This window comes from Lissotriton helveticus, chromosome 11 (assembly GCF_964261635.1).
Source record: "Lissotriton helveticus chromosome 11, aLisHel1.1, whole genome shotgun sequence".
Taxonomy (NCBI): Eukaryota; Metazoa; Chordata; class Amphibia; order Caudata; family Salamandridae; genus Lissotriton; species Lissotriton helveticus.
The window spans coordinates 1,106,175,166-1,106,187,334 of record NC_136072.1 but is presented as its reverse complement, the minus strand read 5'-3'; the positions used below and the strand labels follow the sequence as shown (position 1 = coordinate 1,106,187,334).

Genomic DNA, 12,169 nt, shown 5'->3' with positions numbered 1-12,169 from the left:
TGCCTGGGCCTGATACTTGAAATGGATCCAGGCCATTTTGTTGGCATCAAAAACAGAACCTTTTCCATTTCAACTTGTATATTTTGCTGGTACTTTGCGAATTTGAGAGGATGCCTCTAGATTCCTGGTGCAGAGACTCCGGTTTCAAATGGCACACCTATCCGTTGTCCCTGGTCAGAAGAGAGGGGAACATCTACAGATGTTTGAGTCTGCCTTCTGAAAGATGAAGAAGTTCCGGGAACCAGTGTTGCCTGGGCTACCTAGGCGCAATGAGTATTAAGTGGCAACTCACCAGCTTCATTTTGGTCAACACTCTCGGGATTAATGAGATGGGGAAAAGCTTAGGCCTATCTCCCTGATCATTGCATAGAAAGGGCATTGCCCTTATACCCCAGGAGGGGCAACCAGCTGGCATAGTGCTGGCGTTGATCTCTGTAGCAAACAAGTCCAGCGTTGGTTTTCCCCACAGTGCAAACACTCCATCCAGTTGGGATTGGTTGAGTTCCCATTCACCCGTTGCCTCCATCGCATCTATTGGACTTCCAACAGTAGGAGTATGAGGATGATGATGGAGTAAATGGGGTGAAGCATAGCCCGTCTGAATTGCATGTGAAATGCCAGAACAAAGAGGATGATTGAGGACGAACAATAATATTATCAGCCATTTCTAGTTCCACTGTGCCGTTACCGATCTTAGGGCTATCCTCTGGAGCCTCGTTCTAGAGAAATGGCACATTTACCACCATTGTCTGTAGCTCTGCTGAGAGCATCTGCTAGCGTGTTGTGCAAGCCTGAAACTCGCTCGGCCCTGAGAGAGATCCCATGCTCTGTTGTCCAGGTCCATAGTTATTGCACTTCCTGCAAAAGCGTGAGCAATTTGGTTCCCCCTTGTTTGTTTATGTAGAACACACTGGTTGTATTGTTTGGACGGACCAGTACGGAGGCACTGGCTATTCTAGGCAGTAAGGCCTGCACAGAGAGGAATATAGCCTTCAACTCCAGGCTGTTGACAGGACTTTGCTTTTGAGAATTGGACCATTTGTCTTAGATTTGGAGGTCCTGCAAGTGACCTCCCCAGCCTTCCATGGAGGCATAAGTTGTCAGGATGTAGTCTGGAATCTCTTCCAGGAAAGCAAGGCCTTTCGAAAGTTTTGGTCCGTGATACCATAATTGCATTGCTGGTTTCATGTTGGTATCTTCGAAACATCCTAAGGTTTGCAGCCAATGTTTCTGATGCTCTTCCTGCAAAAGTCTCACCTTTAGTGTCCAACCTGGGAGGAAATGAAGACTTTTGACGTTCACCGTCAGCCTTAGTTTATTGAAAAGCTGGAGGCAAGCACTTGTTGTTCTGGCAGCTTAACTTGCTTTTGGTGCCTTCAGTAGCCAGTCACCCAAGGAGGGGTGTACTTGGGTGTACTTGGTGACCTTGGTAGCGTAAGGCCATGGCTACTGGCGCGAGGCATTCTATAAATATTATGGGTGCTGAACCTGAAGAATTTTCGGTATTTCCTAAGGATGGGAATGTGGAAATATGAGTCTTTCAGATCGAGTGAGGTCATAAACTCTCCTTTGTTGAGGCGACGCAGGATCTCAGCTAAAGTTACCAACCTGAAAGTTTGCTTTCTCAGGTACTTGTTGAGCTTTCGGAGATCCAGTATTGGTCTCCACTCTCCTGAATTCTTCATTATTAAGAACAAAAGGGAGTAGAAATCCAGACCCCTTTGTAGAGTTGGAACTTCCTCGATTGCACCTTTTGAGAGCATGAGCTTTACTTCCTTGTGCCATAAGTGAACACTATAGAAGGGGTTCGCTTGGGTGGAGTAGTTGGAGGTTTGTTCCTTAACTGCAGAGTATGTCCAAAGGTGATTAGATCCATTACCCATTAGTCTGATTGTATGCTCTCCCATTGCTGGTAAAAATTGCAAATCTTCGCACCCATGGGAGGGGTAAAGGGACGGGGGGAGCTGGTACCCAGTGTTGATCATTGTTTCCTTCTATTGTCTTGGGACCGTGTTCTCTTGCAGCCCCCTTGATGAGATAAACCAGCCGTAGAAGACTGACAGTAGGTGGAAGGCTGATAGGTCTGTCTGTATTGCGTCTGATAGGGCTGGAATTGCTCTGCCCTCTGAAGACCGCCTTGGTATGCGGGAAAACCCATGCCCTTTTGCTCCTGTGAAAGGCATCTTTCTATACTGGAGGGTGCCTAATGACTTTGCTGTGCCAGTTTCAGTTTCTATGGAGAGCAGCGCCTCATTGATGTGCTGGCCTAATAAGGAGTCTCCATCGAATGCCATATCCAAGATCTTTGTTTGGACTTGAGGTCTGAAGGTGGTGACCTTCAACCATACCTGGCGCTTCAAAGTTGCTGCACTTGCCAGTTGTCCGAAACCTGTGTTAGCTATATTCATAGCACAGTCAATGGTTTCAGGCTGCGCGTTCACCCTCTAGAAGGATCTTGCTCGCATCTTGCTTTTTATCTTCAGGGAAGAGGTCTAACAAAGATGCCATATCTGACCACATCTGCCGATCGTAACGGCCAATGATAGCCAGAGCGTTGGCTGCCCTGATTGTAACTGCCGCCATGGTGGAAAAGCGCGTACCCACGATAGCCAGGCTACGCCCCTCCTTATCATGGTGAGTCAAGATCGGGGTAGCCGAATTTTGGGATCTTCTCTGCGCTGCCTGCGAAATGATGGAATCAAGCTTCGGGTGTCCCGTCAGGCAAGAAGGGGAGTCCTCAGGGGCCCTGTACATCTTATCTATTTGAGGGAGCACTGGTGTAAACCAACCAGCATTATGGGGGTTGTACGAATACATTTCCTGGCCTCCTCTTTAAAATTATACTGAAAGCAATCTGTATGTTTTACAGTCATGAAAAGATGGAATCTGTAGGATGCTCTATCTACCCATCTTGTTGTGGAATCCCAGAATGTCTTCTGGAGGTGAGTCCGCTGGATGATGTGGCGGAGAAGAGGGAGTAGCAATGATATAATCGTCCTAGAGATCTGCGGGTGGGTGAGGATCCAGGATATCACCTTCCTCTCTTGCTTGATCTGAAGAAGAGGGGTTTCCTGGTCAGTAGCTTGTATTGGACGGCTCGGTATGGTAGGCGTTGTTGCTCGAGGTAAAGTTAGCATTGCTGGGGCTGTTGCTGAGGTGGTGGTGGCGGCTCAATCTGGACATCTTGGGGTGTAAATCTCTCCCTATAGTCTGCTAACATGGCTTAAAGGTCTTGGATTAGAGATGATGGTAAATGTGCCATTTCGCTAGAACGAGGCTCCAGAGGATAGCCCTAAGATCGGTAACGGCACAGTGGAACTAGAAATGGCTGATAATATTATTGTTCGTCCTCAATCATCCTCTTTGTTCTGGCATTTCACATGCAATTCAGACGGGCTATGCTTCACCCCATTTACTCCATCATCATCCTCATCCTCCTACTGTTGGAAGTCCAATAGATGCGATGGAGGCAACGGGTAAATCTTAGCAAAGGATGAGATATCCGGGTGGAGAAAGATCTTTGACACTCTAGTAATTTTCACCGCCGCCGAGTGCATCCTCAATACTGAAGAAGGAATATCAGTCGTTGATGGTGTTGTCATCGCCGGTGTTACCATCGACAGTGTCGTCCTTGGTTGATTCATCGACAGGCTCGCCAACAGGATGGTCATCAACGTGTTGCTTGCCGACGGGGTGCTCATCGACAGTGCCATCTTCATCAACGGAGTCTTTGTCGATGAGATGGATGTCGAAGGGAGTGATGCCAATGATGATATTCTCGTTGATGGTATTGGCCCGGAAATGGCAGCCGCCATCGTTGTTTCTACCTTCGACGCAGCTGATGACGTGCCTGTAATACTTGTTGTCGGCGACCAATTAGGAGTTGTCGTCGTCGACAATGATTTTCTGTCTTTGTGCCTCACCAAATCCATGGAGGAGGCTCTATGATGTTTTTTTCCTTTCTCACAGGAGTGGTGGGAACGATTGTCGCAGGCTCTGAGGAGACTTTATGGTGCTTCTCCATTTTAGAGCTCTAATTTTCCTGGGAGTATTTGAGGTGTTTCCTGCCCTCTCCAGGGGTGTCGTCCTGGGATATGGACCTCTTGTGAGGCCTGGATGAGCCATCACTGTCCTCTTCAGAAAACTTCTGTTGCTTAGTGAATTGGAGCCATAGAAGCAGCCTCCCCTTTCTATTTCTCAGCATTTTAGATGAAAAAGTATGACAGATTTTGCAATTTCTTACTCTTACCTCATGAGTAGGGTGGAGGCAATATATATAGTCTTTATGTGGATCATCCACGTAAACTCTTTTCCTGCCACAGGTGTTACATGGGCAGAAAAGGACTTTTTTTTATCAGATATGTTGGTGAAGATCAATTTTCAGGAAGCTTGAATAAAAAAACTGAGTAGAACTCAGGAAGACTCTATTCACACATGATGTGTGGTGAAAATCTGAGGGAAACTGCCTCTGCTAGGAGAGTTCTAGAGGGTGCTAGCAGCTGATTGGCTGCATTCAACATTAGGTCCTTTTTTAAAAAGGACATAGATAGGCTATTTGAAACATGGCTCAGGGCCATTATAGACAATGGCATCATTTCGACGACGGGGAAGGATTCAGGCATGTGAATCTATGCAAGATACCCGAATACTGGTTAAAAGGCCTAGCAGAACAAGCATTTGCAATGCAATAGGTCTCGCATTAGGAACGTTTGAGCTATTGGTATTGTAAATGACAAATTTTGTATTTATGTGTTGGTTTTGAAAATAGCGAAATAAATAGCTTTGTCATTTACAATGCCAATAGTTTTAACTTTCGCAAATGTGACACCTATATTATTAATGCAATATGTGTTGTATTTATGAGACTTAGATGTATTGATATTACAAATAACAATGGCTTTTATTTATTTTTAATAATTAATACTTAAATAAAAGTTATTGTAATTTATAATGGCAATAGCTTAAAATTTTGTAAATAACTTTTGTGAAGATTATGTTCAGTGTATTTTAATGTGATGAAAATCCAAGAACAGAAGTGAAATATTAACATCTTTTTGTGACATTTGGAATAAAGCTTGAAACATTGAGAGAACATATTTGAACCAGTTGTTGTTGAATAGTTGCACAGATTGATGCTGTGGTGGCGTTCAGTGATGCTGTGGTCGCGCATAGTGATGTTGTGGTACCCCTGAGTGATGCTGTGGTAGTGCTGAGTGATGCTGTGGTGATGCAATAGATAGAGTGAGTGTGATAGATAGATAGAGTGAGTGCGATAGATAGATAGAGTGAGGGTGATAGATAGAGGGAGGGCGATTGATAGAGGGAGAGCGATACATAGATAAAGTGAGGGCAATAGATAGATAGATAGATAGATAGATAGAGGGCGATAGATAGACATAGATAGAGTGAGGGCGATAGATAAGAGTGCGATAGATAGACAGAGTAAGGGAGATAGATAGATAGATAGATAGATAGATAGATAGATAGATAGATAGATAGATAGATAGATAGATAGATAGATAGACAGATAGATAGAGTGAGGGCGATAGAGTTAGGGCGATAGATAGATGGAGTAGAGAGAGGGGTGTAGAGAGAGAGGTGTGTGTAGAGAGAGAGAGGTGTAGAGAGAGAGGGGTGTAGAGAGAGAGAGGGGTGTAGAGAGAGGGGTGTATAGAGAGGGGCGTAGAGAGAGGGGTGTAGAGAGAGAGAGAGGGTTGTAGAGAGAGGGGTGTAGAGAGAGAGAGGGGTGTAGAGAGAGTGAGGTGTACAGAGAGAGAGGGGTGTAGAGAGAGAGGGGTGTGTAGAGAGAGAGGGGTGTGTAAGGAGAGAGGGGTGTGTAGAGAGAGGGGTGTAGAGAGAGGTGTGTAGAGAGAGAGGGGTGTAGAGAGAGAGGGGTGTAGAGAGGGTTGTAGAGACAGAGGGGTGTAGAGAGAGAGAGGGGTGTAGAGAGAGAGGGGTGTAGAGAGAGAGGGGGTGTAGAGAGAGAGGGGGTGTAGAGAGAGAGGGGTGTGTAGAGAGAGAGGGGTGTGTAAGGATAGAGGGGTGTGTAGAGAGAGGGGTGTAGAGAGAGGTGTGTAGAGAGAGAGGGGTGTAGAGAGAGAGGGGTGTAGAGAGGGTTGTAGAGACAGAGGGGTGTAGAGAGAGAGAGAGGTGTAGAGAGAGAGGGGTGTAGAGAGAGAGGGGGTGTAGAGAGAGAGGGGGTGTAGAGAGAGAGGGGTGTGTAGAGAGAGAGGGGTGTGTAGAGAGAGAGGGGTGTGTAGAGAGAGGGGTGTGTAGGGAGAGGGTTGTAGAGAGAGAGAGGGAGGGGTGTAGAGTGGTGTAGAGAGAGAGAGGGGTGTGTAGAGTGAGAGAGGTGTGGACAGAGAGGGGTGTAGGGAGAGGGGTGTAGAGAGGGGGTGTAGAGAGGAGGGTGTAGAGAGGAGGGTGTAGAGAGGAGGGTGTAGAGAGAGGGGTGTAGAGAGAGAGGGGTGTAAGAGAGAGGTGTAGAGAGGGGGTGTAGAGAGGGTGGTGTAGAGAGAGGGGTGTAGAGAGAGGGGTGTAGAGAGGGGGTGTAGAGAGAGAGGGGTGTAGAGAGAGAGGGGTGTAGAGAGAGAGGGGTGTAGATAGGAGGGTGTAGATAGGAGGGGTGGAGAGAGAGAGAGAGAGGGGTGTCGAGAAAGGGGTGTAGAGAGGGAGGGGTGTAGAGAGAGTTTGTTTATCCTACTCTCAGCTCCTGTCCCTTCTGTTATTGAATTACAACAATCCATTACTCAGTGAAATGATTTATTTATCAGACTGACCGTTTGTATGAAGTGTTTTAATGACTCTAAATTTCCGGTGTATGATATACGATTTCACACAATTGTTCTGCGTTACGCAATTCTACATTGTGCTAATAAGTACTCAATTCGTAAAAAAATATAGTCACATCTCAAATCTGCTACCATTAGATTAATAAAAGAAAAAAAATATATTTTTTGTTGAACGATTACAATATTGTTTTGCTTAGACAACTCAGCGTTTGAAAAAGAGCATTGAATGTTGAATTATAAAGTGCGTCAGCTGGCTACTTAAGTACCTGTTAGTTGCTTGATATGCACCAGTTTCAATATTTCAGAGTCTTTTCGTGGCTGTGTGCATCTTAGACTTTGCCCACACTGATTGAACTTCACAGCAAAACGCGCCATTAATAGTACACTCCCGAACACGGGTCATTTCTCAATACATTCACGACCCTTAGGGCAACCCATGTCATCGGGAAAGTAAGTCCCTCTTTCCATTTCACATTATTTACTTCATCTTGCAGTCACTCAGATTGTTTACAATTTACAGATGTCTTGTTTCTGTAGATTTTTCATGCTACACATGACTCTCCACAGAGCATGCACTGAACGGAACCTCTAGATGTCTAGATGATGTCAGGTCATGAGTGGGTGTTCATCAAAGGCCCCCATTAAGGAAGGCGTGTTTCATGAAGGGATGCAGATTCCAGGCTCATGCAATTATTGGCCTCTCAGAGCGATGTTCGATTGTGTGACACAGCGCGACTCTGTTGCACGTGTTGTTAGTCTTTGTGTGTGTACAAGGACATAGTGAAGGGGTGACACAGGTAAGAGTCTGAAAAAGGTCCGAGCGACCAGACCATGATGAAGAAAAGGGAGCTGATGTGTAAAATATTCAGTGGCGCATTTCAGCAAAATATGGATGCAACAGAAAGAGAGAATGCATGGAAAGAAGGAAGAACTGGATTGAATGTTTAACTCCTAATCTGCCTCTGACTTCCACAGAACTGTAAAATTCAGTGCAACTGAAACATCTCCTATTCTTGTTATTCACAAGGTTGTGACTGGTGCTACTCATTCTATGATACTGACAGTAAGCATTGGTAAAGTCAATAGATCTGGCTTGTGTTATGTGCATGCCATTGTTGTGCGATATATCTGATGCAATTAAAGAAAACTCCGGTACTAAATCATGATCACGGGGCACTCTGTCTCAAGAATAGGATTTTGGCTACATTTTTAAAGCTTTTTGGAAAGTAATTCCCGCTATGCTTGTTTTAGCCATGCCCCCTTCGGACACCCAGCCCCCACCTTTTTGATCCCTCTTAAAGCACTGAGAATGGGGGGAGGGCAGAGATCACTTAAAATTCTAAAAATACGTCTGTGGAAAAAGCCTTTACTTGTACATTTCTGGCTGGGGTCTATGTTGAGCAGAGTGCATGCAGCTGGGGGGCAGCACTGGCAGTGATTGCACACTGGCATCACCACGTCTCTGCGAGGCATTATATTACGGTTGGTAACTTTAGAAAAAGAAAGAAAGGTTAAAAAACGACTCTAAACTGAGGCAACCCATGCGTTAATCTGCACCATCTGTAAATGGAGATTACTGACGTAACCCTAATATAAAGAAACTGAAAAAAATGGAAGCACAGAGGGCCAGGGCAGCATTAATACATTGAATTAAAAAGTATTGACGATTCAAACGACGACTGCTGCAGGGGCTGTGTGCACTAGGAGGGTGGGTGAAGGGCTTATAACGTGAAGCAAAAGGGGAATGGAAATGGGCGGAAGTAGCCACGGGTAAAAGCATTATAACAATAAAGATAAACGGGAGAGAAGGAGGGGGTGATAAGCGTGAGGCGAGAGACGGCCTGGCAGCCGTCAAAGTGAAAGCCGTGGGAAGTGAATAAATTAGGGGAGGAGAAATACCTGAGGCACAGCGCACGCTGGGGGATGCCTGTGGGAGGGAGGCTGGTGGCTTTGATGTGCACAGCGCACGCTGGGGGATGCCTGTGGGAGGGAGGCTGGTGGCTTTGATGTGCACGCGCTTTTTAGGTCAATACGCTTGCGCATTTAGCCTTACTTTTCACGGGAACAGCATCAAATCGCCCGATGGTTAAGCTCTGGTTAAGCCCCAATATCTCTCGCAAGCTCAATGCGCAAGCGCATTGACAGGCTCGACCTAAAAGGGTTAAAGCAATATCCGTAAGTAGCCTGTTTGCTTATATTTTCCCTAATAAGTTATCATCCAAATTGAGTGGAGACGGGGTGATAAGACTGCAAGGGAAACAAGGGGGGGTGCCCTTGTTTTTGGTAAAGTATTGTGTTATGCGGGTACCTATGGTGTCTCAAAACAGTGTGTCCAATAATGCCTCTGTCTGTAGCCTCCACACTGGGATCCATGCCTACCCTCTTTCCCATTTCATCACCATTTGCAATGGCCAATATTCAGAATAGTACAGGTCAGGTACCGAGTGTCATTTATTTTTTAACAGAGGATGCTACTGCTTAGCAGTATAGCTAACCTCGTGTGCAAAAGTTCTCCCAATATGGAAATGGATGTGTTGTTCTGCAGCACGGGGTTTTATATATGGGAGGTATGGATCTATCCATCTCAATATCGTGGATGCAATTAAAGTCACCTCCCCGTATGCAGAGTGCCTTCAAATCTTGTATGAGAGCCAGCGTGTGTCCATAAAGGTTGAGTGGTTAGTGTTTGAGGCATATGGTCCTATTAGGGACAACAGCTCCCTGTCTAGTTTCCCCTCCACTACATATAAGCCCTCTGGGTCTATACTGCTGCCAGGTAGAACAAAACGGATTCCCATTGATTTCCATATTAGGGGACTCTTACACATGCTGAATAGGATGTACCATATATCTGGTCTCTGTAGCTCCTATCTCTTGCACAGCTTCTTAAATTCAACCTACACTATATGTGTTTCCTGTAAATAGGCCAAAGTGTGTATGTCTGCGCCTTATGTATGTGTAAAATTAGTATTGCTTCCTGGATGTAGCCATACCCCATATGTACCACATCAAAATGTTGCATTTGAGAAAAGATCTTTGTTAGCCATTACAATGTATGTTTCTCTGTAATGTTGTCAATCTTAAACCGAATCAAAACAGTATCTACAGATCTCAATGTCACAATCTCTCAGACCCGATACTCACTGCATAATTGGCTCAACATTAGCAGTATTAACATGGGCCCTAACACCTTCACCTAGGCCCAAGGATGGGTGGATGTTCATTCGGTCCTCATTACGAAACATTCAGAATAGAATTTGTGATAAAAACATAGGCATTCCCATCAAAAAGCCAATATTGCAATACAAGATTACCACCAACATTTTGATTACTTATGTCCAAAATGGAAAGTGGTAGAGTGAAATTACAGCAATTGTGCTCAATTTTGAGGGGTCCCTACAAGTCATCTAAAGACTTAATCGGTCTCTCATTATGCCGTTCGGTTGAAATACCTAGCGATGTCGACTATTCAGATGATGTCTTGGGCATCAGGGCCATCCCCTGTGCCCACTCCATATACAAACCACAACAACTGTTGTGCCCCGCCATGACCAGATGCCAGCACCTTAAAAGGATTCTTGATATGTTGCTGATTCTCAGTTGCCCCATGCACTCTTTTATTGGCCACCTCTTCGTGTGTGGGATGGCCCAGGGTCCTAGGCCCTATCTCAATCTGGCCCTGTAGCACTGCCACTCCTCAGGCAGGAAGCCTTACATTCCAATGGGATTGTGCACTCCTTAATTGCAGCAAGGTCCAGCCCTCCTCCAATGACTGGAAGAAATGTGCCACAGCTCTTTTCACCCTCCTGAGTTTCCAGGGGAACAGGAGGGCATACTTCAAAACCCAGCAAAAGTAATTGCTGCTTAACAGACGTCTGAGAGCCATGCCATTTCTGTACTTCCATTGTGTAATCCAGACAGCCATGAATTACATTTTACTGGGGCGATACGGGCCCTTGGTTCTGAAATGCTGCAGGAGGAGGTCCCTGTCTCTATAGTTAAGCAGTCATACGATTATGGGACAGCCTCAGGTCTATTGCTGATTATCTAACCGGGCCCATATGTAGTTTCTGCAGTGGGCAGCCTATTCCTCTCTAGTCCATGAAAGAGCGGCCATCTGCAGGCGCCTCCGCTCCCATGCCTCACCACGGCCATGCATCTGGTACTGAGCACCACAGTTTGTGCCGGCAGTTCAGCGAGTGTGGTTTCCTCAGCGGATGATGTCAGAGTTTTTTGCAACAGTCAGCAAGCAACTGGTATACAGGATGAACGCAGGATTATCTATGGCCTCACCCAGAGCTCACAGAAATGCATCATGTGTGGCCGCCATCTTGGCCACATCCCTAAATAAAGTTAATGTTAAAAAAAATCTAAATATAAAACATTTTTTTAACATATTTTCAAGACCTTTTTTAATTAAATGTTTTACTTAACTTACATTTTAATTAAAATAATATTACATTACTTTTAATTAGTTATACACATTACTGTTTATAACTATTATTACATAATAAAAACCATTGATGTGATTTAAACTTCAGAATAATTATTTTAATGTAATAAATCCAAACTATTTAAACTTTAAATGTAAACTATTAGTGCTGTAACATGTTTTCTACGTTTAAAAGAAATATAAAACAATAATTGACATCAAAATTTAACATCAAAATATTTTTACTTATTGTTTTCAAGTTTAATTTTTTTTAAAACATTTTTTTACTTTTCCCTATAATTTGCCATAGGGAAATCTCCTCCAGTGGGTTGGAGTTTCTTATTTAATTTAATACATTTATTATAAATGTAGAACAAAATACAAAATGTGACAGCTCTATTAGCTTAATTTTTAACTAAGTATGTAATTAATTTAAATATATTATATTAAATTAACATTCAGTTTTAAAGATTTAACACAAAAAAACACCCAAAATGTAATCATTAGTGGGACTTATTAATTATGTATCAAAATCACAAAAAGTTATATATAGAATTAATCTAAGTTGATTTATTTGCGTGTGTGTGTGTGTGTGTCTGTGTGTGTCTTGTGCTCACTGCCTACTCCAGTAAAATGCTAGCCCTCGCAAAATAGTAGTAATCCTTTGTAGCTTGGGGCAAACATAGGATGATTATTTCTGCCCACTCCAGGTAACATTCTAGACCTGGATCAATGGAATGAACAACACGGACCACGGACCCTTCACCTGCTGCACCTGCAAGTTCACCTGCCTCCGAACCTGCCCCGCACCCGCCAAGACAAACACCAGCAGCAACCACCTCAAGTGCATCCTGATCAACACCCGCTCCGTCCACAGACACGCCGTGGAACTCTGGAACCTCCTCGACGCTACATCACCGGACGTCGCCTTCCTCACAGAAACCTG

At 44.5% G+C, this 12,169-nt stretch overlaps 1 protein-coding gene across 6 annotated transcripts in view; it reads right to left on the bottom strand.

The window, feature by feature from the left end:
• Positions 1 to 12,169, bottom strand: part of LOC144792652 (uncharacterized) — a 546,052-nt gene that overhangs the window by 54,136 nt on the left and 479,747 nt on the right. Inside the window, exon 7 of one of the 6 annotated variants that reach the window (XM_078667798.1) lies at positions 8,870 to 8,943. The exons of 4 other annotated variants lie outside the window; for them this stretch is intronic. In XM_078667798.1, the coding sequence (XP_078523924.1) occupies positions 8,889 to 8,943 (55 nt within the window). In that variant the 3' untranslated portion in view covers positions 8,870 to 8,888. Of the gene's footprint in view, positions 1 to 8,869; positions 8,944 to 12,169 lie in introns of those variants that run through there. One more of the 6 variants, XM_078667800.1, reaches the window with a different exon arrangement.